This window comes from Sphaerodactylus townsendi, linkage group LG14, assembly GCF_021028975.2.
Source record: "Sphaerodactylus townsendi isolate TG3544 linkage group LG14, MPM_Stown_v2.3, whole genome shotgun sequence".
NCBI lineage: Eukaryota > Metazoa > Chordata > Lepidosauria > Squamata > Sphaerodactylidae > Sphaerodactylus > Sphaerodactylus townsendi.
Window position 1 is genome coordinate 35,487,906 of NC_059438.1, and position 24,714 is coordinate 35,512,619.

The following is a 24,714-nucleotide window of genomic DNA, read 5'->3' on the forward strand; positions in this document are numbered from 1 at the left end:
TGGGAGATGTCCCGTGGTAGCCGCTTTGCATTCTGGGCATTTGAGCAGCTTGGCGTCGTGTCACTTAGGGGGACTATTGGCACAAGAAAGGTCCAGACCCAATGAGATTGCGTGCACTCACGTTGGCAGGGAAGTGAACTTTCCTTGTGGACCGCTCTGTGCCTTTCAACTCCTCCCTTTCCCTCAGCCGGACCCCGACCCCAACTCGCTCCATTTCTCGGGCCGCCCCTCCACAGGTTCTGTCAAAACCAGCTCACTGAACACCCGCTTGGCTGAGAATGGAGCAGAGACGAGGCTTTCTGTTCCCTAGACAAGCCAGATCATCGATGCTACAAACCAGATTGACTGCTCTGACTTCCTGCAAAGGATTCTGGGAGTTGCAGTTTTGTTGGAATGTTAAGAACTCTTCGTGGGACATTTCTGTGGCCCTTCCAGAAACGAGGTCTCTTTAGACACAGTGATTTCAATTGGTCAACTGCAGAAGCCCTTTTCTTTGAAGGGAGCACGTCTCAGAGAATAGAAGTGCTTCCTCGGGGCCTCTATGGAGCCCTCTGCCTTTTGCTGTGCAGCGGTCTGTTTGATTGCTTGCTGTTCCTGAGCGAGTAAGAAAGCAATAAAGATCTGAGGTCGTGAATGTGTTTCTAGCACCCAAAGGCTTGGCAGGGCCTGTCTGTGTTTTCGCAACCGAAGGCAAGGAAACCGGAGCTACCTTTTCTTTCAAACTGATCCTTCAACAGCACCAAGGACAGCAGCACCTAGCAAGCTCTGGAGGTGAGGGGTGGGGGGAAGCTAAGCCACTCTCTGGCTCAGCCTGGCGAGACTTGGGCCTCAATGCAAGATAAGGTGTGAGCAACTGGGTGTGAGCGTAATCTCTGCATTTGCTGCTGCTGCCCCCTTCAGTCACCGTATCGAGTAGCCACCGATAGATCTCTCCTCTGTGAATCTGTACACTTGTGGCCGCTGGCAGAGAATCTCCACCGGCAGAGAATTTAATTATTCATTGAGTAAAGAAGGAGTGTAGTGGTTAAGAGCATAGTGTAGCAGTTAAGAGCGGTGGGGAACTGGATTTCTCTCCCCCCTCCTCCACTTGAAGCCTGCTGGTTGACCTTGGGCTAGTCACAGTTGTCTCAGAACTCTAAGCCCCACCTACCTCACAAGGTGTCTGTTATGGGGAGGGGAAAGGGAAGGATTTTGTAAGCTACTTTGAGACTCCTTATCTCTCAAGCAGCATAGAAATCCTTACGTCTCCAGCAGCATGTAAATCCAAACTCTTCTTCTTCTTCTATCAAAGAAGATGTTAGAAGAGAGATGCTAGAAGACGACAAATCTCTCAGTCCGTCTGCATCTTGAAAAATACACAAACCAGCATGTCTTGAATAAATCATGCCAGACTATCTTATCTCTTTTGTGTAGTGCATGAGTAACTTACTTGATCGTGGAAATACTGCGGAGATTTAGAGCCACTGTAGTGCGACGGTTATAGTTCCGGCCTGGGATCTAGGAGATGGCCGGTTCAAATCCCCACTCTGCCATGGAAGTTTGCTGGAGGACCTTGGATCAATCACATTCTCACAGCTTAGCCTACTTCTCAGGCTTGATGAGAGTATAAAATAGAGGACAGGAGAATGATGTAGGCTGCACTTAGGTTACCACTGGGGAGAAAGGTGAACTATAAATGAAATAAGCAAATAAACATGCAAATGTATCGTTGAAGGTTGTTGGCGTATCCAGAGTGGTGGAAAGAACCATTGTCTGTCAACAAGTAAAGGGTGCACTCTGGACACTACAACAGATATAGATACTCCACTTGCTTTCCTACCATCAGATCCTCTGAAGATGCCAGCCACAGATGCAGGCAAAAAGTCAGGGGAGAATGCTGCTAGAACACGGCCGTACAGCCCGGAAACCACACAGCACCCCAAACATGCAAACGTTAAGCATCCTGATTTCAGCAAAGCATCAGGCAAAGTTCTCCATGCAGTCTCTGTTAGAAAACTGGTTAGATGTGGGAGATATGAACAGTCTGTTGAACTCACATCTTGTTAGGGCACTGTGCTCAAAAACTGCTCAGCCGTGGTACTTTATTTTTGGGGGGAGGGAGGGAGGTTTTGTGTGGGGTGCTCCAGGACTTTGACCTGGGCCCAGGATTCATCCATATTCTTATGTAGGAGTGGTGGAAATCCTGGGCAAAGCTGGGAAAGGCAGACAACACCTCATAAGAACATAAGAAGAACATAAGAACAAGCCAGCTGGATCAGACCAGAGTCCATCTAGTCCAGCTCTCTGCTACTCGCAGTGGCCCACCAGGTACCTTTGGGAGCTCACATGCAGGATGTGAAAGCAATGGCCTTCTGCGGCTGTTGCTCCCAATCACCTGGTCTGTTAAGGCATTTGCAATCTCAGATCAAAGAGGATCAAGATTGGTAGCCATAAATCGACTTCTCCTCCATAAATCTGTCCAAGCCCCTTTTAAAGCTATCCGGGTTAGTGGCCATCACCACCTCCTGTGGCAGCATATTCCAAACACCAATCACACCTTGCGTGAAGCCTCAAAGGGCTTTTCTGCATTCTCATTTAATTGCTTGTAATTTCCCATTTCTTGGGGATGGGGGTTACTGTTCCGCAAGTGATTTTCTCCCCTTAGTGGTCAATTCAATATCGCACAAGCTTATGTCCAGCGTCAAAGCCATCCGTTTAAACCTGCAGGACATTAACCTGTGTATTATCAAATAGACCACTAGAGGGAGCTAAATACTTGCAGAATTGGGGGGGGGGCAGAAAATAGTAGCTTGCAAGAAAAAAATGAGAATACAGAAAAGCATTAAAAATTCAAAACACGGTTGAGAGGTAAGAAAGCTGTGCTGAGGCTAATACAATCAAACTGAACAAAGATAAATGTAAAATTCTGAATTTAGGCAAAAAAAGATCAAATGCTCAGATAGAGGATGGGAAATCCCTGATTTTATAAAAAGGATGTTGTGGTAGCTGTTAATTTTGATCGATAATATTAGTGTAGTCAAGATAGATTTTATACTGTGCCTGATGCCTCTTCCAATTCTATCCTAGAGTAACCATTTTCACGTATGATACTACAAGCAGGAGAGAGATCAAAGGTGCTTTCCTCTTTGTGGCTTGAAGCCTTTTTATTCTGTCCTTTGCTGTTTTATTTAGAATCATTTTGCAAAGGACAGTCGCCAGAAAGGAGGAAGTGAAGGGCTCCACAAAAAGGAACTTGGGTCACAAAGTACCAGCCCACCCCTCCCACGGGGACGGGAATTTACAAACACAGGAAGAGTTGCCGCTCCAAATAAATGCCGGCTGGGTGGGAGAAAGGAGGCTGGACTGAGCGGCAGCAGTGAATGAAATCACTTTGCCAAACTTGGGCACCTACCGGTAGGAGCTGGGGGAAGTTGTTATTTTTCGGTAACAAAGAAAGGAATATGGGAGATGTATTACCGAAGGCTTCTGTGGCCAGAATCGACTGGCTGTTGTGGGCTTTCCTAGCTACCTGGCCATGGTCTGATAGTTTTTGCTCCTAATGTTTGCTGAGCTAGGAGGGGATGTAGCAGGAGCTTCTCCCAGCTCTGCAGCATATTGACAGGAGAAGTGTAGCCGAAGTTCTTCTGCCCAAGCAAGATCCTCTTCTCATCTTATGCCAATGGTGCTGGAACTGCTGCAGTAGTTTTTGTTTTCACAGTGCCAGGGTTAGAGGAGGAGGAGGAGGAGGAGGAGGAGGAAGAGGAGGAGGAGGAGGACGACGACAACGACAACGACGATGACAACGACGACAACGAGAAAAAGGAAAGGGAAAGGGAAAAGGAAAAGGAAGAAGAAGAAGAAGAGTTGGATTTATATCCCCCCCTTTCTCTCCTGTAGGAGACTCAAAGGGGCTTACAAACTCCTTTCCCTCCCCCCTCACAACAAACACCCTGTGAGGTGGGTGGGGCTGAGAGAGGTCCAAAGAGTTGTGACTAGGCCAAGATCACCCAGCTGGCATGTGCTGGAGTGCACAAACTAATCTAGTTCGCCAGATAAGCCTCCACCGCTCAAGTTGGCAGAGCGGGGAATCAAACCCGGTTCTCCAGATTAGAGTGGACCTGCTCTTAACCACTACACCATGCCGGCTCACCTGGGAGGAGCCATCCGAATGCTCTTCCCTCACCCGTGTCTGCCGAGGCAACCATGCTTGGGAAGAGCTGCAGTGTGGCCCTCCATAAGCATCTCCCACAACTTAAGTCCCATGGCAGCCTGCCAGACAATTTTGTTTGGCACGGAGACATCTTTGTTGGCGTCCAAAGAAAAGGTGCTGTTGGGGTGGGGTGGTCTAGAGCACAACTCTGGGAATTTTATTTTTTTTAACCTGATGTCATCAGCCAGAACTTCTTCAGGGTCCCCACCTAGTGCAGCCAGTAAGGCAGTCATCCGCAAGCAGGTGGCCACTACTGAATAAACAGGAAGGCATTTGTACATTCCACCCTCCCTTCAAGAGGAGGCAGAAAACTCTTAATATAAAGAAACCATTCTCATAAATCCACTGTGAATCTCTTGACTCCGGGATTTTGTTTAGCAATGGTTGCTAGGGGGGAAAAAATTAAAATGCCCTTTTCAAAGAATCAGGGTTGACAATCACAGTGTGTTGAGGGGAAGCCCAACCTCTCATTTCTACGGCTATTTGAAACCATTCGGGGGCGGGGGGGGGGGGTCCAAAAAGGCAACAGAAGGAAAAGAGACAACCCAGTACCAGAGGTGGGATCCAGCAGGTTCTCACCAGTTCCCAAGAGTGGGTTACTAATTATTTGTGAGTGCCGAGAGGGGGTTACTAATTGGGTCTGCTTTTCCGTTAGAAATTCCATTAGGTCCAAAAATCATAAAGTCCTGTTGTTTCCTATGTGGCTGGTTAGCGAAGGTAGAAAACGGGATAATTCTCCCTGTTGGGCAGTTTTAAAAACATGTTTTAGAAATGTGGTCAAGTTCCTTGTTTAAGGAAAGCATCCTTCTTTTGATTTCTAGAAACAAAATTAAGTATTTGAAAGTATTAAGTATTTGACAGGCAGTCAATTAGAGGAGAAGTAGTTGTTTCTGTTGGCAGTAGACGATAGGACTTGCTATGAGTTTAAATTATGGACAGAAAGATACCAGCTGGAAATTAGGAACTTTTTTTTAACAGTAAGAGTTTTTTACAGTAACAGAGAAATTATTAATGCCCCGCCCCTGGAATGCCTGGCTACGCCACTGTTTGAATCCCACCACCATGGGAACCTGTTACTAAAATGTTTGGATCCCACCACTGCCCAGTACTGAATATAATCGAATTGCCAAGATGTTGCTTCAACTTTGTAAGGGTCGTTCGAGTCTAAATCAGAACTTGAGCCCTGTTCAGCAAATGATCTGATTTCTCCAGTGGGAGTAGAGAAGACAAGGAAATGGAAACCTTTTGTCCAAAGGCCCACAAGAAAACATCCAGGAACTGGTGAGGGACTGAGAATAGGGAGTGCGGGTGGGACAGGCATCCTGTTTGGCCTGTGGTGAACAGGAGCCTCCCAGGTTGCAGGGCCTGGACAGGAAACAGGAAACGGCTGCTTGGCCCGAGATTAGCCAGAGCCACGTCACATTCGCTCAGATCTCCATCCTGTTAATGGCTGCCGGTTGCAGGTAGCCACCTGGGTACCTCGTGAAATCCAAAGCAAAAAAGCTGCGTTTACGACCAGTCAAAACAACACCGCTCGGGGGGCATGTTTTCAAATTCTCCAGAGCTCTTCATGAGGCTCACAGCAGTGACATGGACCTACGAATTCAGCGAGGGCTGCTGAAAAAAAAATCCAGCCCAACCACTGCCTGCTGCCTCTGGGCTTTTCCTGGAGCCGATTAATTCCCAGCTCCGACTGCTCAAAAACCCTAAAAGCTCAAGACACATGCAGAGATCTAACAATATGCCTACTCTAAAAATAGCAGGGAGCCAAATGTTCCGCGGACGGGTAGGATTGCCTTGGCCAGTCGAGGCAGGGGGGCGGTTGGGTTGCCAGATCCAAGTTGGGAAACTCTTCGAGATTTGGGGATGGAGCCGAGGATCAAAAACATTTCACAACTGTTTGGGGTGACTCGTGCGGAAAGGGCCATCGTCTCCCTTCCTGAGCTGGCCTCAGGATGCTTCGTGGGAGACCCCTGGACAAAGAGTTGGCCTTTCCCCACTTCTCCGTCACTGCGCGCTGCTCTGAGCGCACAGCATCCCTGGCGCGCGTCCAGGCATCCCCACGACCCCGCGCTCTGTGCTCCACGCTCTGCACGGGGTCATCCAAAGGCGCCGTTTTCGCCAGCACCAGGGATGCCGCGCGCTGAGCGGGCGCAAGAGCGGCAGCGTTGGGGCAGCTGCGCTGTTGCCACCCCTGACGTGGGGAGTGTAGTGGGACCCCGCGCTACTTGCGGAGAGTAGCGCGGGGCTTAAGGTAAGTGGGGAAAGGGCCCACTGAGGCATTTTTGAGGCAACTTTGCCTGAGGCATTTCAGCATCCACATGAACAGCTAACGGAACGAAGCGCATGAAACTTCCTTCCATCCGCACATGCAGAATAATGCACTTTCAATCCACTTTCAGTGCACTTTGCAGCTGAATTTTACTGTGCAGAATAGCAAAATCCACTTGCAAACAATTGTGAAAGTGGATTGAAAGTGCATTATCCTGCATGTGCGGAAGGGGCCCAAGTCAGTATAGTCTACTCAAATTGGTAATCAGGCCATCTTCGACTCCACACTAACCACTGTTGTTCTGAATATTCCCACTGTATCCTTCTATCCTGCTCAAAACATTTTTTTCCAATTATTTCAGTCTGAGGATGTGAACAAGATACTGGGACATGTAAAGCCCTTCACTGGCCCTTTAGGTCTGTGCTCATTCTAGCTTGCAAAATGAGAACTGTCTCCACGCTGCTGCTCATTATAAATAATTCTCTGTCATGAGGCTTGCTCCCTCTGGCTTGAAAAGAGGCTGCAGTGAGAAAAAAGAAAGAAAGAAACCACTTCAGGTGAGATTGATGTAAATAGCTGTCAGCTAATTCTGTTCAAATCTTACATATTCGGAGCAAAGGTTTTGTGGAAGTGGTGGGTAAATGAAATCCCAGCGGCTGTTGAATACCCTGTTTCCCCGAAAATAAGACATCCCCTGAAAATAAGACATAGCACATCTTTGGGAGCAAAAATTAATATAAGACACTATCTTATTTTCGGGGAAACACGGTAGCTTGGATCACATAGATCAGGGGTGTCCAATTCTGGTGCTTCAGATGTCCATGGACTACAATTCCCATCATCCCCTGCCATGCCAGCAGGGGCTGGTGGGAATTGTAGCCCATGAACATCTGAGGTGCCAGAGTTGGACACCCCTGATGTAGATCCTTCCCAGTCTGGATCCAACCTGGTCCTAGTGAGGAAGCCAACTTGATCACCCTGGCTTCTCATGGTTCTCTCAGCCGCATTTAGCCCTGCTTGTCCTTCTAAGCCACCCGGCCAACTGGTGTCATCTTCTAAGGTTCCACTCTTTCTTAGAGGACAAATCCCAGAAGATGTTATGGGAGATTTCTCCTCAGCCTTCTGGTGATCCTCAACTTCCATCATCCCCAATCAAAACCTACAAGGTCATTTGTCGTAGAGATCATCCTTCGGGTAGTGAGATCAGCCCTTTCTCTCTTAAGTGTCATTCCTTGTCTGTCTCCAGATTGCCACTTAGGGCAATATCCTGCTTCTTCTTGGAAGGTCCACGTGAACAGTCCAATCCGAAAGGGTGGACTCACCATAGCAGTCAGGCAGATACGTGGACAGACAAGTGCCCAACTCTGGAAGCAACTACTGTTCCCAGCCTCACTGGGGCAGAAAAATGCCCTGGCATGGTTAGGGGCAATTCTGGGAGCATTCCAGGGGACGGAGGCGACTTTTAGTCAGCTTCCACAGCCCTTCCAACCCCCACAGGTTGATGTGGTTTTCTTTTCATTTTTGGGCTTCCTGCACTGCCGAGATGCCCTTTGAAGAGGAAGAGGAAGAAGAGGAGGAGGAGGAGGAGGAGGAGGAGGAAGAGGAAGAGGAAGAGGAAGAGGAAGAGGAAGAGGAAGAGGAAGAGGAAGAGGAAGAGGAAGAGGAAGAAGAAGAAGAAGAAGAAGAAGAAGAAGAAGAAGAAGAAGAAGAAGAAGAAGAAGAGTTGGATTTGTATCCCCCCTTTCTCTCCTGCAGGAGACTCAAAGGGGTTTACAATCTCCTTTCCCTCCCCTGCCCCCCCACAACAAACACCCTGTGAGGTGGGTGGGGCTGAGAGAGCTCCGAGAAGCTGTGACTAGCCCAAGGTCACCCAGCTGGCGTGTGTGGGAGTGCACAGGCTAATCTGAATTCCCCAGATAAGCCTCCACAGCTCAGGTGGCAGAGTGGGGAATCAAACCCGGTTCCTCCAGATTAGAGTACACCTGCTTGTAACCACTAGGCCACTGCTGCTCCTTACTGGGTGTCCTTGGGCCAGTCACACGCTATCACCTCTGACCTGGTTAGTATCTTTGGATGGGAACCCTCCAAGGAACACCAGGGGCGCGATCCTCACAAAGACACGGGTAAACCACACTTCTCGCCTTGAAAACCCCACTGGGGTCGCCATAAGAGAGCTGTGCCTTGCCAATGAAAAAAACAGGCACCTGGCTCGCCACGGCTGAGAAGCCCTTGGCTGATCCTGCGGGGATCCTTGGATGTTGGCAAATGGGTAGGGTGCCATGATGCCAGTGATGCGGGGCGCTGTAGGGCTAAGACCACAGTGGAGGAGATCCTGGACGCACTTAAGCCGCAGGTGGAGGGTCGGGCTCTTCGGTGGTATTGCAGGCTTCCGTGGCCGGCCGAGCCGGAGGTGGGGGGAGAGAACAGGCCAGGCCAGGCCAGGCCCAGGGGAGGGGCCGGCGAAGGGGCGGAGGGCTGGCCTGGGAGGGACCGCCAAGGCGGAGTCCGGAGGGAAGCGGGTCGGACTGTTCCCGGATCGCTCCCGGACCCCCGAGCCATGCCCGGCTGCTCTCTCCACCGGCGGGGCGCCGATGCTGCTGCGGGCGGCGGAGCCAGCTGGGGGGGAAGAGTGGTGAGACCCGGGGTAAGGAGGGGAGAGGGAAAGAGGAACCCCCACCCTGCGGGGTCACCCCAGCCTGCGGGGGCTTTTCCCGTGAGGTGTTTCCAGTTCTCTCTGCCCCCCCCGCCTCCCTCCCTCCCTCCCACCCACTGGCACTCATTTTCACTTCTGTTCTTGCCACCGTCGGGTTTGCACGACTCTGCTCACTAGGAGCTGCCACCAGGCTTGGGTAAGAAGCGCGGGGGGGGGCGGGGGGAGGAGGGAGAAAAGAATCTCCTTTTTCTTTTTGCCGTCAAGTCTCAAAAGACTTGTGGAGACCCCCTTGGGTCTCCAAGGCAAGAGACGTCCCGAGTCGGTTTCGCCAGCGCCTGCCTCCGCTTCACGCCCCTGGTCTTCCTCGAAAAATCTCTCCTCCAAAGACTTGCCAGGGGGGAGGCTGAAAGTGTGCACGCCTTCCGAGCGTGGGGATTCGAACCCACGTTTCCCAGATCCCAGTCGGGCATCTTAACTGCTACGCCACGCTGGGTCTCTCCTCTCCCTTGAACAGAAGCTTCATGGGCTGTTGTTGACCATGCGGAGAGGCAGCATGGTGTAGTGGTTAAGAGCAGGCAGAACCGGGTTCAGTTCTCTCCTCTGCATGAAGCCTGCCAGGTGATGCTGGGCCAGTCACAGTTCTGGGCCGGTCACAGCAGGAGCAGCAGTGGCGTAGGAGGTTAAGAGCTCGTGTATCTAATCTGGAGGAACCGGGTTTGATTCCCAGCTCTGCCGCCTGAGCTGTGGACGCTTCTCTGGGGAATTCAGATTAGCCTGTGCACTCCCACACATGCCAGCTGGGTGACCTTGGGCTAGTCACAGCTTTCCGGAGCTCTCTCAGCCCCACCTACCTCACAGGGTGTTTGTTGTGAGGGGGGAAGGGCAAGGAGATTGTCAGCCCCTTTGAGTCTCCTACAGGAGAGAAAGGGGGGATATAAATCCAAACTCTTCTTCTTCTTCTCTCAGAACTCTCGGGATACTCAGAGGCCGGCCAATGGCAGATCACCTCTGAACATCTCGTGCCTTGAAAACCTTGCAGGGTGTCCATAAGTCAGCTGCGACTTGAAGGTGTTTGGTGCACGCGTGGATCACGTGGTGTTGGTTACCTCCATGCCACTGAACGCTTCAGCTGCCAATTTTACACACGAAACCTCCATGAAAGGAGCAGGGGGCGGGCAGTTTCAGTGCCCCCATGACACCTACCTGGGTCATTTGCAGGACTTGTTGCAGAGCGCCTGGGACTGCGGCTTTCGAGAAGCTGAAAGGCGTTGGGAGCACTGAAAGGCAAAAAGGGTTGGGAGCAGAGAAGTCAACCTGAGGCCCTGAGAAGAGGCCACCTGGCCCGTCTCTGACCCAAGACCAGACGGAAAGGGGCCGAGGCAGTGGTGGCATTCAAATAATTTAACAACCGGTTGCTTACAAGCCCCGTTTGAACGACCGGTTCTGCCGCAGTGGCGCAGACCTGCTGAATCCCACCACTGGACCAAGGGCAGATACGTTATTCAGGAAGGAACCCAGGGCAGATAGGTTATTCAAGGCAAGAGACGTTCCAAGATGGTTTTTGGCACAGTTGCATCAGAAGCAGGAAGTAGGAGAGCTGGTTTTTCTACCCCACTCTTCTCTACCTTTAAGGAGTCTCAGACTTACAATCACCTTCCCTTCCTTTCCCCACGCCACGACAGACACTTTGTGAGGTAGGTGGGGCTGAGAGAGGTAGGTGGGGCATAAGCCCTGGACTGGGGCATTTGCTGCCTTGGGTGAGGAGGGTAAGGGCTGAGAGAGTTCTGAGAGAACTGTGAGCGACCCAAGGTCACCCAGCAGGCTTCGTGTGGAAGAGGGAGAAGAAGAGTTGTCTGTTATGCCTTAACAGTCCAGGTGCTCGGGAGCAACAGCCGCAGAAGGCCATTGCTTTCACATCCTGCACGTGAGCTCCCAAAGGCACCTGGTGGGCCACTGCGAGTAGCAGAGAGCTGGGCTAGATGGACTCTGGCCTGATCCAGCTGGCTTGTTCTTATGTTATATTTCCATTTTTCGCTACCGTTAAGGAGTCTCAAAGCAGCATACAATCGCGATCCCTTCCCCTCCCCACAACAGAACACCTTGCAAGGTAGGTGGGGGCCGAGAGAGTTCTGAGAGGACTGTGACTGCCCGAAGGTCATCCAGCAAGCTTCAAGCGTAGGGAAACAAATCCGTTTCACCAGATAAGAGCCTGCCGCTCATGTGGAGGAGCGGGGAATCAAACCAGATCAGAGTCCACTGCTCTTAACCACTTGGTCATGCTGGAGAGTCTAGTTGGCTGGCTTGGTGGATGTCAAATTGAAATTGGCCCAAATGCCCCTTTGCATTAAAAAAAAATGTGCCTGTGATTTATCTCTGCCGAGGAGACAACCCTTTTATTGGGAATTCTCACCCTGAATTTTGCTTCGAAGGAACATGTTACAGCCGGTTGTTTACCGTAATCACCATCTTCTCGGTGTTGATGCCATCAGGTGAAGAGAGAGGTCCTCTCCTGGCTGCCGGTCTAGTTCTGAGGACTCATTCTCTTTCCAAAGAGCCCACTGGAGAAAAAAGACACCCACACGCACCTCCCAGCTACGACTTCTTGTCTGCTTAGTAAGCAAGGCTGAGAGACGTGGTCAGCAAAATTGCGCCGGGCTTCCAGAATTAGCTCCCAATTATGACCATCGACCAGAATCGGCACGGTCATTTAGTCACATTCTTCTCCCATATGGCCTGCTGGCTGGGCGAATTTGAAGTCTAGGGAAATGGCAGCATTTCAAAGGAGAAGGAAGACCCAGAATTCTTTCTCTGGGACGTTTCGTTTTCCGTGTGCAGAGCTGTTTTGTTAATGGAGGGGCGCTCTGTCTTGACTGGTTGTGGTGGGTTTTCCAGGCTGTGCGGCCGTGGTCAGGTAGATCTCTGAAGATGCTGGCCACAGATGCAGGCAAAACATTAGGAATGAGACCCACCAGACCACGGCCACACAGCCCAGAAAACCCACCACAACCAGTTGAATCCAGCCATGAAAGCCTTCAACACTACGTCGAACCGCTCTGTGGCCTGTTGACCGAAGCTCGGCTGCAACTTTACAATCTCCAGGAGGGTCAAATTACTTGCAGTGTTGGAGATCCCCCCTGGCCCTTCCGGGGCTAATGGCAGCCCAGCAGAGACCAGTTCCAGACCAGAAGAGCTTGGCCTCTTCCTTGTCCAGCTCTGCAGGCCCGTTCCAGGCCAGGAGAGATCCCGCCAGGAGACTCCACGTTGTCCAGCATTCAGAACTGACTCTTTGACACAGTGGTGTAATGTCCATTGGGCAAAGTGGGCAGCTGCCCAGGGCTCAGGACTTTTGCAGGGCATGCTCCTGCGGTTTTTTGGGTGTTTTTTCACGTTTTGGCCTGCAGAGCATGTATTTTAGAGGTATTGGCACCAAAATGTCAGGGTATCATCAGGAGTCTGTCTTGATCAGGGGTAGGGAACCTTTAACACTCAAAGAGCCAATTGGTCCCGTTTTCCACGGGAAAAGAAAACACTTGGAGCCGCAAATAATTTTTGACATTTAAAGTAAAAATAACACTATATATATAGGGGTTTTTTTAACTTTTTACTCCACTCATTCTGAGAAGTGTGGGCAATTGGTGGGCAATTGGTGCGCCCGCCCTGCTGCCTGCAGGGTGGGCAAGGATGGGGCCGGCGGCTCGGCTCGTGGAGCCACAGTGCAAGGGCAGAAGAGCCACATGCGGCTCTCGAGCCGCAGGTTCCCTACCCCTGGTCTTGATGATACCCCCCAAGTTTGGTGAAGTTTGGTTTAGGGGGTCCAAAGTTATGGACTCCCAAAGGGGTAGCCCCTGTCCCCCATTGTTTCCAATGGGAGCTAAGGGGATGGGAGCTGCACATTTGAGGGTCCATAACTTTGGCCCCCCCTGAACCAAACTTCACCAAACTTGGGAAGTGTCATCAGGACAGTATCCTGATGATACCCTGAAATTTTGTTGTCACTAGCTTAACAATTGCACCCCTGACAGGCACTCCCAGAAATTTACTTCTGCATTGATTTTTTTCCATTGATGTCAATGGGGAATTTCTGGTGCTCCACCTCCTTCCGCTGCCCATGGGGGGGGCATCAAACTCCGGTTTTGCCCAGGGCTCCAGTTTGCCTTGTTACGCCCCTGCTTTGACAGGCAGGTCACTGGGCTCGATGCGCAAAGCGTGTACTGAGACATGCACCCACCTACGTTCGCAGCTCAGAGCTGAAGTCATTCCTCTTTGGGATGGGTGGGGAAGAGCAGCAGGAAGGAAGTCTGCGTGGAACAATGGGAGGAAATGGAGGAGCGGAGGGGGAAAGAGCCGGCGGCGGTGGAGGGAACACAGATGGCAGAGCTGGGGCTTCTGAGGAGTTTCCCAAATCACTGCATGAGCCCTGGACTGGGGTGTTTGCTGCCTTGGGTGAGGAGGGCAATGTTACCCAGTAAGGTTGCCATCCTTCCCACCCCACCCCCAGACCACCTGGAGGCTGGCACCCCTGGAGAAGGGAGAGGCGTCGGCCCAGTTCTCAAGTACCTAGAAAGACCATCTGGGCCCGGTTATTCTGGATGCTTCATGGGCAGAAACTGCAGAGGATTCCTAAACTTCAGAGGATTCCTACAGAGGAGCAGCAGTGGCGTAGTGGTTAAGAGCAGGTGCGCTCTAATCTGGAGGAACCGGGTTTGATTCCCCGCTCTGCCACTTGAGCTGTAGAGGCTTGTCTGGGGAACCAGATTGGCTTGTGCCCTCCAACACATGTCAGCTGGGTGACCTTGGGCTAGTCACAGCTCTTCTGAGCTCTCTCAGCCCCACCTACCTCACAGGGTGTTTGTTGTGAGGGGGGAAGGGAAAGGAGTTTGTAAGTCCCTTTGAGTCAAAGGAGAGAAAGGGGGATATGAATCCAAACTACTCCTCCTCCTCCTCCTTCTTCTTCTTCTTCTTCTTCTTTTTATTATTATTATTATTATTATTATTATTATTATTATTATTATTATTATTATTATTATTATTATTATTTGAGAGGAGGCTGGAAGGGAGGAGACAGTATCAGACCCAGCGGGGACATTTTTCTGCTGATGTCGTGTGCTAGTGAGTGAAGGCAACATGGTATAGCGGACCTAGAACCATGGTGGCGAACCTTTGGCACTCCAGATGTTATTGACTACAATTCCCATCAGCCCCTCCCAATTGGCCATGCTGGCAGGGGCTGATGGGAATTGCAGTCCATAACATCTGGAGTGCCAAAGGTTCGCCATAGCCCGATTTCATCAGATCTCAGAGGCTGAACAGGGTCAGCACTCGGATGGGAGTCCACCAAGGAAGACTCTGTCGAGGGAGGCAACGGCAACCCGCCTCTGATTCTCTCTTACTTTGAAAGCCCCTTTGCTGGGGTCATCAGAAGTCAGCTGCACCTTGGCAGATACACTGTGCAGATACACTGTGCTAGCCTAGAATAAGCTGCGAGGTTACACATTATCAGAGGTGTGCAGAATAACACTGTGAGGTTACACAACTTCAGAGGTGTGGCCCAGAGAGAAGTCTGTTGCACACAGTGTGTAACAGAGTTCTCTCTGTGATACACCTCTGAAGATGCCAGCCACAGATGCAGGCGAAACAAGATCCACCAGACCACACAGCCCAGGAGACCCACCACAACCAGTTGAATCTGGCCATGAAAGCCTTCGACAAATCTAGAGTGCACTGTCTTTGTTTGCAAACAGTGGGCCAGAGGTGTCTGGGTAACGGGCAACCACAAGAGTCTGCTGAGCGCTGGGCAGAATATAGCAACTGCTGCATCGAATCACACCTGGTTTCCCCTTTGTTGCCGGTGGAGGGAAGTCACAGCCATGCTGTGAAGCGGTGGGAAGTCACAACCCTGCCGCGCATCCTGTATGGTCTGGCCTGAGCATCTTGGTTCTCGGAGGGTCCATTTCGTTGTCATAGCTAAGAGAAGAAGAAGAAGAGTTTGGATTTATATCCCCCCTTTCTCTTCTGTAGGAGACTCAAAGGGGCTTACAATCTCCTTGCCCTTCCCCCCTCACAACAAACACCCTGTGAGGTGGGTGGGGCTGAGAGAGCTCCGAGAAGCTGTGACTAGCCCAAGGTCACCCAGCTGGCGTGTGTGGGAGTGCGCAGGCTAATCTGAATTCCCCAGATAAGCCTCCACAGCTCAAGCAGCAGAGCGGGGAATCAAACCTGGTTCCTCCATATTAGAACGCACCTGCTCTTAACCACTACGCCACTGCTGTCAGTCAGTGTCTCTTCTGTGCCTGCAACTGGATCCTTTTAAGAAGCCGTTCCAGAACATAGTTTTCCAGCTCTTTTTCTGTTTGCAAGGATCCAGCATGAATTTAGAGAAGGGGGGTGCATGTGGAACTGTGGGGGGGAGGGAAGTCAGATGGGAGCGGGATTTGGAGCAGGAAAAATGTAGGTGGGGGAGGAAGGCATTGATCTTCCCATGGCCTTCCTTTGCTCTAAGCCTCCTCCATTCAAAACCCCTTGTAGGAAAAACCAGACAAGCTCTGTATTTGGGTGCATTTGCACACACAAATGCACACACCAAGTGTGGTGAGCCATTGCATAGTCTTTACCTTTTCATCTTAACATTATCTGAGACTTTTGTCCTTCCTGCAAGCTGGGGTGCGTCTTGCGTGCGTCGTGCCACCATCCCCACAAAGCACCAAGGAGCTAAACTACGCAGGCAGTGCTCAGGAATCTTAATATTACTATTATTATTTTGTTTGTTTGTTTGCAAGAAGGGTCATCAAACGGAGACTGAGTCTCACTGGGAAAAGGAAAGACCTGTGATTATTTGTCAGCTCTTGATTTGACTTAAGTACTCTACCCCTAAGCCAGAGGTGGGATCCAGCAGGTTCTCACCAGTTCCCGAGAGTGGGTTACTAATTATTTGTGTGTGCTGAGAGGGGGTTGCTAATTGGGTCCGCTTTTCCGTTAGAAATTCCATTAGGTCCAAAAATCATCAAGTCCTGTTGTTTCCTATGTGGCTGGTTAGCGAAGGTAGAAAACGGGATAATTCCCCCTGTTGGGCTGTTTTAAAAACATGTTTTAGAAATATGGTCAAGTTCCTTGTTTAAGGAAAGTATCCTTCTTTTGATTTCTAGAAACAAAATTAAGTATTGGGAAGTATTAAGTATTTGACAGGCAGTCAATTAGAGGAGAAGTAGTTGTTTCTGTTGGCAGTAGAAGATAGGACTTGCTATAATGAGTTTAAATTATGGACAGAAAGATACCAGCTGGAAATTAGGAACTTTTTTTTACAGTAAGAGTTTTTTTACTGTAACAGAGAAATTATTAATGCCCCACCCCCGGAATGCCTGGCCACGCCCCCGTCGTGCCCCACCCAGCCCCAATGGCGCTACACCACTGTTTGAATCCCACCACCATGGGAACCTGTTACTAACATTTTTGGATCCCACCACTGCCCAAAGCATCTTACATGGTTCTTCTCTTCTCATTATTCTCACAACACCCCTTTGAGGTAGGCTATGCTGAGAGTCTGTGACTGGCTCAAGGTCGCCCAGAAATTTTCCACGGCAGAGTGGGGGTTTACATCTGGGTCTCTAAAATCTACTAGTCCAGGGGTCTGCAACCTCCGGCTCTCCAGATGTTCATGGACTACAAATCCCATCAGTCCTCTGGGGCCATCCTGGCAGGGGTTGATGGGTATTGTAGTCCATGAACATCTGGAGAGCCGCAGGTTGCAGACCCCTGCACTAGTCTGACCCCTCTATCATGCTGGCTCTCTGATCAATGACACATGTCGATCCAGATGTCTGAGACCAGCAATTCAAGGCTCCTAGATCCAGAAAAGGAGTTGGATTATGTTGGTGGAAATCAGGGGGTGGTAAAGTTTGGACTGACTGCAGGGTGGGGGCGGCTCTGGACAGAAAGCAGGGAAGGCTTCTGTCACTGAGCAGCCTTTCCAGTCCAATCCCGGCGGCTGAGCGTCTCTCTGGCCGAGCTCTCCGTGTGCGGGAGGCTCTTGCTGCGTGTGACTCACAGTTCGCTGACCTCTCTCATGCCCTCAGCCGGCACTCGGGCAGATTAAAACAGCCCATTCCAGCCCCGAACCCCTCTCCACGGAGGCCACTCAGAGAGTTCCTTCCCCTGAGAGAATTCTGCTCCAACCACATTCCATCTGTTACGCTCTTCAGCGGGCCGGCGGCTTCCTTCGTAGTGAACAGCATTATCGCTGTCCTGCCCACTCCCTCGCGAACGAAGCAAATAGAGCAAGGTCTTACTTTCAGCTCTCTGGCCGGTGGATCCGGAATCCATGTCAGAACTCCGCACAGGACCCGTCTCAGGTCTGGCTGAAGATGTTTGCATAGATCCAGCTGTGCCTGGCATAAGGAAAATGCCAGCTATTGGGGCATAAGGAAAATGCCAGCTATTGGAAGCGAAGCTGAGCATTGGACGCTTTAAGCCGTTCCTTTGAGCTGAGGATGTATACACTGAGGATTTTCCCACAAACTGGGAGTGATGATGGGAATGCATGATGCCAAACTGGGAAGGCCAGTATAACCCATTGCTCCTAGTTGTATATGTCTCTGTCCTTGAGCTTTCAACTGCTGTATTGTGTTTTCCACCCACAAAAAGGGGAGAAGCTGCAATTCCGGAAGAACTTGTAGGCTCACAACGGCGTGTGGAGTGTTTTTTTCCAAAAGTCTAACTGCAGCATCTCAACAAGGAAAGGGTCTTTTCTCCCCTTTGGAACTCCTTGAAAGTATATGTACCGCATGTGAAAAGTAATTCAGTTGGAGCATACCAGTGGGGAAAGTTTTTTATCTTATCTTTGGAACTTTCTTTGGTGTAGCATGAAGAATCCCTTACTTCCTTGTTTTGGAACTTTTACTTTGAAATTCTTGTTACGTGTGTTTTCTATGCATACTATTGATGTAAGTGGTCGGTTTTTGGGGATCAGTCCAGCGACTTTTTGTAGTGGTGGTATTTTGTGAAAATTACAGAAAACAGTCACACGACTTTTAATTTAGTCACTTTTTAAAACCTCATAATAATTTGGTTGTGGTGGGTTTTCCGGGCAGTGTGGCCGTGGTCTGGTAGATCTTGTTCCTAATGTTTCACCTGCATCTGTGGCTGGCATCTTCAGAGGTTCCCCACCCTGGGACATGGACAATATATACCCCGCTAAACATTCCCTTCTTACCAGACACAGTGTGTAACAGACTTCTCATTGTGATACACCTCTGAAGATGCCGGCCACAGATGCAGGCAAAAAGTTAGGAACAAGATCTACCAGACCACGTCCACACAGCCCGGAAAACCCACCACAACCAGTTGAATCCGGCCATGAAAGCCTTCGACAACACATCATAATAATTTCCTCTTCTTGTGGGTGCTTCTCTGTTGTTACTGTGTTTTGTTTTCTTGCAGATGGTCGGCTGAAAAGGCACCCCCCTTCCTGCCGAGAGGACATGCGCCCCCGGTTCTGCGTGAACTCCGACATTGCAGACTGGCTTGCCTCCATTCACCTGGAGAGATACCTGGGCACCTTCAAGCAGCTCGGATATCGGTCCGTGAGGGATGTGATCTCTTTGGGCCAGGAGGATCTGCAGAAGCTGGGCGTCACGGCTACCGGGCACCGCAAAAGGATTCTGAACCTAGTGCAGCAAACTCAACTGCTGGTGGGGGACAAAAACCGACACATGGCAGGCGATGGGCGTTACAAGTCTGTCAAAGGTGCGGATTCTCCGGAGGGGCCTAAACCAAAGAACGGCTTTGGCCGGAGCCACGAAATCTCATCGGAAATGGTTTCTGGCCTTGAGATCGACCGTGAATCATTGGACTTCTCCCGTCCTCGGTCACCAGAGGGGGATCCGGCCCCTCTGGTGACCAAGCCGGTACCCAAGCCCAGGACTGTGTTTCCCCGCGTGCGCCAAGGAACCAAGCTGGAACAGGACTCAGTGCTGCCAGCGTGCGCATCTCTGACTGTCAATAAAGCCACTTCTGGTTCAGAACATGCGCCAACAACCTGTGCGGTTCTGGAGGGACGTGATGCCGAGGAAGGTACTGCGGGTGCCGAGGGGGCCCCGGCTGGGCTGCGAGATCGAATCCCAGGGATCAGTCTGCCACCCCAGAGCGGGTCGAGAGGAGTGGACACGGGGCCTGCACCGCAACCTTCGGCCCCTCTGAATGAAAGGAGCCGCCAGGTCGAGTGCCCGTCGGGCGCCTCCTTTTCTTCTGCCCTCACGTGTGTTCCCTGCGCAAGCCAGCCTGCAGGCAGCCACCCAGCCGAACCTGTTGCGACTGCTGCGATGGTGCTGCGGGAGCCGTTGGCGGTTCAAAACGCTCTCTCCAGGGCAGCCTCCCCGCAGGGAGGGGCCCAGAGTGTGCCTGAGGACCCTCGGGAAAAAGCTGAGCTCCTGCCTTCGCCAGCTGCCAGCCCGGGAGTGAAGGATCCTGCAAGAAACCATCCCAGCGTGCCGTCTGCAGACCCGGCCATGCAAAACGGGACTCCAGAGGGCGAGCTGGCTCGGTGAGTGTGGGTGCTAACTGAGGTGGAACAGGAAAGGCGTTAACCAGTCAACAATGCGCCCGATAAGGTCCTAGTCCTGCGTCCCAGCCTCCTTTCGAATGGCTGGTTGCGTCTTTCTCTGGCAGACGTTGCGGCTGCCCTGCCTCAGAGCTGCGTGGTCCAGAAGCTCCGTGGGCTGCAACAAAGGGCTTTTCATGAATCGGAGAACGCAGGTCAGCTTTGCAGCTGGGGTTTTGTGAGCAAGCAGCCTGGCTTGGCTGTGTCACCTCCTACATGGGGAGAGCGGTTCTTGTACAGCTTGATAAGGTGGGCACTGGCGGCGCAAATCTCCCTTCGGGCATTAGGCCTTGTTCTTTGCTCCTGTGTCATCAGATAGAGTCCTGCCAGGAATCTTCTAGGGATCTACACCAGGTGGGAGCATTAGAGGAACGAGGCACGTAAGTTGCGGTGATGGGGGGAAAGCTGGTTTTGAATGTTCAGACCTTGGCCCCTTTCGCACATGCAGAATAATGCACTTTCAATCCACGTTCAGTGCACTTTGCAGCTGGGCGGAATAGCAAAATCCACTTGCAACCAATTGTGAAAGTGGATTAAAAGTGCATTATTCCGCATAGGCAGAAGGAGCCTTCTGCTGCAAGTTCATGCTGCATGGAACTTGTACATGAAACCGTTAAAGGCAGCAACCGGTCGCTTCTTTGGGATCTAGCAGTGGCGAAGGAGGTTAAGAGCTCGTGTATCTAATCTGGAGGAACCGGGTTTGATTCCCAACTCTGCCGCCTGAGCTGTGGAGGCTTATCTGGGGAATTCAGATTAGCCTGTACACTCCCACACACGCCAGCTGGGTGACCTTGGGCTAGTCACAGCTTCTCGGAGCTCTCTCAGCCCCACCCACCTCACATGGTTTTTGTTGTGAGGGGGGAAGGGCAAGGAGATTGTCAGCCCCTTTGAGTCTCTTGCAGGAGAGAAAGGGGGGATATAAATCCAAACTTCTCTTCTTCTTCTTCTTCTTCTTCTTCTTCTTCTTCTTCTTCTTCTTCTTCTTCTTCTTCTTCTTCTTCTTCTTCTTCTTCTTCTTCTTCTTCTTCTTCTTCTTCTAGCGTAATATAGAGAAAATGGCTGCGAGGCCCCAGGTCTGACACCATCGTGGTGGGATGGGTAAAATGCACATTTTGAGTGAAGTCCTTTTTTATGCTCTCTGCTAATTATAAGCTCTGAGAGAGAGAGAATATATATGTGTGTATATTTAGGTATACTATTTTTTTTTCTTTTATAAGCTGCTTTGAGCAATTTGTATGGTTAAAGCGGAATATAAATGAATAAGCCCCAGTAATACCAATGGATTAACTCTTGAGTAGATTGAGAGATTGTGGCCTTGTCCAGAGGGCTGTGGTCATGTGGGAAGGTCTTTGTTATGAATCTAGGATTGCCACCCTCCAGGCGGTAGCTAGAGATCAGTTGGAATTACAACTGGTCTCCCAACAGCAGAGATCCATTTCCCTGGAGAAACGGGCTGCTTTGGAAGGTGGACTGTGTGGACATTAGACCCTCCCCTCCGCAAAATCCATCTTCCCCAGATTCCGCCTGAGATCTCCAGGTTTTCCCAACCCAGAGCTGGCCACCTTCAATATGACATCTGGCTCCTTGGCCAGACCATCAATTGCAGAGAGGTGGCTTAGATTTGCTTTCCATTCTTGCAGTTTCCTGGGACAGCCCGGCCCGGGCCTGCACCACATGCCACAGGCGCTTATCAACAGGACAGGTAAGAGTGAAGGCTGCGGCTTACCTGGGGGCTGGGGGCAGGATAGGAGGATAGCTCTTTCTCAGGACATGGAGAAGACAAGTGTCGGGGCTGAGGGTCTTGTTGCTCCCTTCCTGGGCTGCCTTTGTTCAAGCAGTGTGTTGTTCAAGCAGTGTGTTGCGGCAAGAGATGGGTCCTTGGGAAGAGAGCAGAGTGGGTTTGAAATTCCATATTCTTCTAAATTGGGATCTCTGCCTTTGAAGTCCCTTATAGGAATGTCATCTGTTAAGAACATAAGAACAAGCCAGCTGGATCAGACCAGAGTCCATCTAGTCTGGCTCTCTGCTACTCGCAGTGGCCCACCAGGTGCCATTGGGAGCTCACATGCAGGATGTGAAAGCAATGGCCTTCTGCGGCTGTTGCTCCCGAGCACCTGGACTGTTAAGGCATTTGCAATCTCAGATCAAAGAGGATCAAGATTGGTAGCCATAAATCGACTTCTCCTCCATAAATCTGTCCAAGCCCCTTTGAAAGCTCTCCAGGTTAGTGGCCATCACCACCTCCTGTGGCAGCATGTTCCAAACACCAATCACACGTCGCGTGAAGAAGTGTTTCCTTTTATTAGTCCTAATTCTTCCCCCCAGCGTTTTCAATGGATGCCCCAATGGTTCTAGTATTGTGAGAAAGAGAGAAAAATTTCTCTCTGTCAACATTTTCGACCCCATGCATAATTTTATAGACTTCAATCATATCCCCCCTCAGCCGTCTCCTCTCCAAACTAAAGATCTTTGCAACAATAGTTCCGTTAGATTCAAGTCCAGATGCTCCTGTTGATCTTTGCAACAATAGTTCCGTTAGATTCAAGTCCAGATGCTCCTGTTGATCTTTGCAACAATAGTTCCGTTAGATTCAAGTCCAGATGCTCCTGTTGATCTTTGCAACAATAGTTCCGTTAGATTCAAGTCCAGATGCTCCTGTTGATCTTTGCAACAATAGTTCCGTTAGATTCAAGTCCAGATGCTCCTGGACTCGAATCTAACTGTTTTACTGCAGACCTACGTGGCTACCCCATGAAACTGGATAGTGTGACATTACCCTCCCTGAGCACCAGAAGGTAGGGGGTGAGATGCCACCCTCCAGGTGTGACCTGGGGAATCCCCCAGAACTGCAGCTCATCTCCAGATTACAGAAATCAAATCCCTCAGAAAATGGAGGGTGGACTTGACAGCACTGAGGTCCTGACACTCTCAAATCTCTAGGACCGTGGTGGCGAACCTTTGGCACTCCAGATGTTATGGACTATAATTCCCATCAGCCCCTGCCAGCATGGCCAATTGGTCGTGCTGGCAAGGGCTGATGGGAATTGTAGTCCATAACATCTGGAGTGCCAAAGGTTCGCCACCACTGCTCTAGGAGTTGCCCCACCTGTCGTCCCCAAATCTCTAGGAGTTTCCAGGCGGGGAAACCCTACTGGCAACCCTATTGGCCCATCCACTGCCGGTGACTGGGGGGAACCTGGTGATACTACTAGGGGAGGAGCCAACCTAGAAGAATGAATGTTTTCCCCACAGGAAATGCAGGATCTCCCTGTGATCAGGGAGGCCTTCTGTGGGCTCTGTTCTCTCTGGGGCTCTCATCACCGCCTTCCCTTTACCCACAGACCCTACGGAGGAACTCATCAGCCCCTACTGTGAGGGCATGTTTGGACATTCGTGGCCTTGCCAGGAGCAGGTGAGGAGAGACTGTGAATATGGGATAGCCCAGGGCAACAGGGATGTTCCACCTTGGTCTTGTCGGGCAGTTCAGGGTCTGTGCTGCTTCACCCTCAACCGGGCTGGCTTCCAGTGAAGAGAATTGCCCTCCAGAGGATTATGTAAGGAATAATCTGAATGGGAGGAAACAGGCAAGTCGGCCGTGTTTTCTCAGAAGTGCCTGGGCAGGGACCACTGCTTATTCATTCCTCATGACTTGCCTCATATGTCCCAATTTGCTGGTGGTCCCCGGCCCCTCAATGATGCGGCTGGCCTCCACTTGGGCCAGGGCCTTTACAGCCCTGGCCCCTGCCTGGTGGAATGCTCTTCCTCCAGCTGTCCGGGCCCTGCGGGATCTTGGTGAGTTCCGCAGGGCCTGTAAGACCGAGCTGTTCCACTGGGCTTTTGGGGAGGCCGGCCGCTGATAGCCCCCCCTTTTTCATAACACCAGTGGACCCTGCTGTCCTCCCCCCCACCCTTAAGCGGTTTAGGCTGTGGGACGCCATCTATTGTGTTTTGTAGAACGCTGTGTTTTAATGGGGCTTGGTTTTAATATGTACAGAGCCATAACTTAATTACTCCTGGATGTTTATTGATTTTACTTTGTGCTCTGTTTATACACTCTGTGTTCACCGCCCTGAGCCCTTCGGGGGAGGGCGGTATACAAACATAATTAATAATAATAATGATGATGATAATGATGATGATGATAATGATGATGACGACGACGACGACTCTGGCACAAACCAGCAAAGGTGGTCCCAGTGGTGATCGGCACACTGGGCGCAGTGCCTAAAGATCTTGGACGGCACTTAAAAACAATCGGCGCTGACAAAATCACCATATGTCAGCTGCAAAAGGCCACCCTACTCGGCTCTGCACGCATTATTCGCCGGTACATCACACAGTCCTAGATGCTTGGGAAGTGTCTGACGTGTGATGTAATACAAAATCCAGCATATTGATCTTGTTTGCTGCGTATAACTATTTTTGTAACAACAATAACCACAACAACAACAACCACCACAACCACCACAACCACCACAACCACAACCACAACCACAACAACAACAACAACATGGAGTCAGTGAGGTAGTCAAGCTTCTGATTTACTAGGGTGGTTATCCTGTTTTCCAGCCAAACAGTAATGCTCTTAGCCACTCAGGTCCCAGGCTAGAAACTCCTGACAGGCACTTTGTCGTGCTGCTGTGGCAGTAGGGAAGAGGCGAGCTCACAACCGGCCTGGTGGAGCGTTGTGGACTGAGGCTTCTGTCCTCTCCCTCAAATGGGGCGACTTCTCTGGACAGTTAGTCCAAGTTTAAGCATAAGGACGTACCAAGAGCCCATTGGATCAGCTCAGTGCTCCATCTAGCCTGGTGCACTCATTCATACGGCAGCCAGCCACTGGGCAATAGAGTGCCAAAGTTTCCTTCCTCTGAATTTGGAGGTTCCCTTGAGCTACCGTGGCTTGCAGTCATTGGTGGACCTCTCACTTACGGAGCTAATTCCCTCTTTTTTTAAAAAAAAATAGTTTATTTAAGTTTCAGCATAAAATAAGAAGAATGCAATACATACAG

General features: G+C 50.7%; 1 protein-coding gene across 6 annotated transcripts in view; it reads left to right on the top strand.

The window, feature by feature from the left end:
• The first annotated feature begins 8,969 nt into the window (after positions 1 to 8,969).
• ARAP3 (ArfGAP with RhoGAP domain, ankyrin repeat and PH domain 3) overlaps positions 8,970 to 24,714 on the top strand; it is a 77,106-nt gene continuing 61,361 nt past the window's right edge. The window contains exons 1-4 of one of the 6 annotated variants that reach the window (XR_007246171.1): positions 8,970 to 9,105; positions 18,547 to 19,648; positions 21,346 to 21,407; positions 23,047 to 23,117. Coding sequence is in view for 1 of the 6 variants with exons in the window: in XM_048516053.1 (XP_048372010.1) it covers positions 17,429 to 17,459; positions 18,547 to 19,648; positions 21,346 to 21,407; positions 23,047 to 23,117 (1,266 nt within the window). In the remaining 5 variants the exon portion in view is untranslated. Of the gene's footprint in view, positions 9,106 to 17,243; positions 17,794 to 17,931; positions 18,051 to 18,546; positions 19,649 to 21,345; positions 21,408 to 23,046; positions 23,118 to 24,714 lie in introns of those variants that run through there. The other 5 variants (XR_007246172.1, XR_007246169.1, XR_007246170.1 and 2 more) reach the window with 5 other exon arrangements.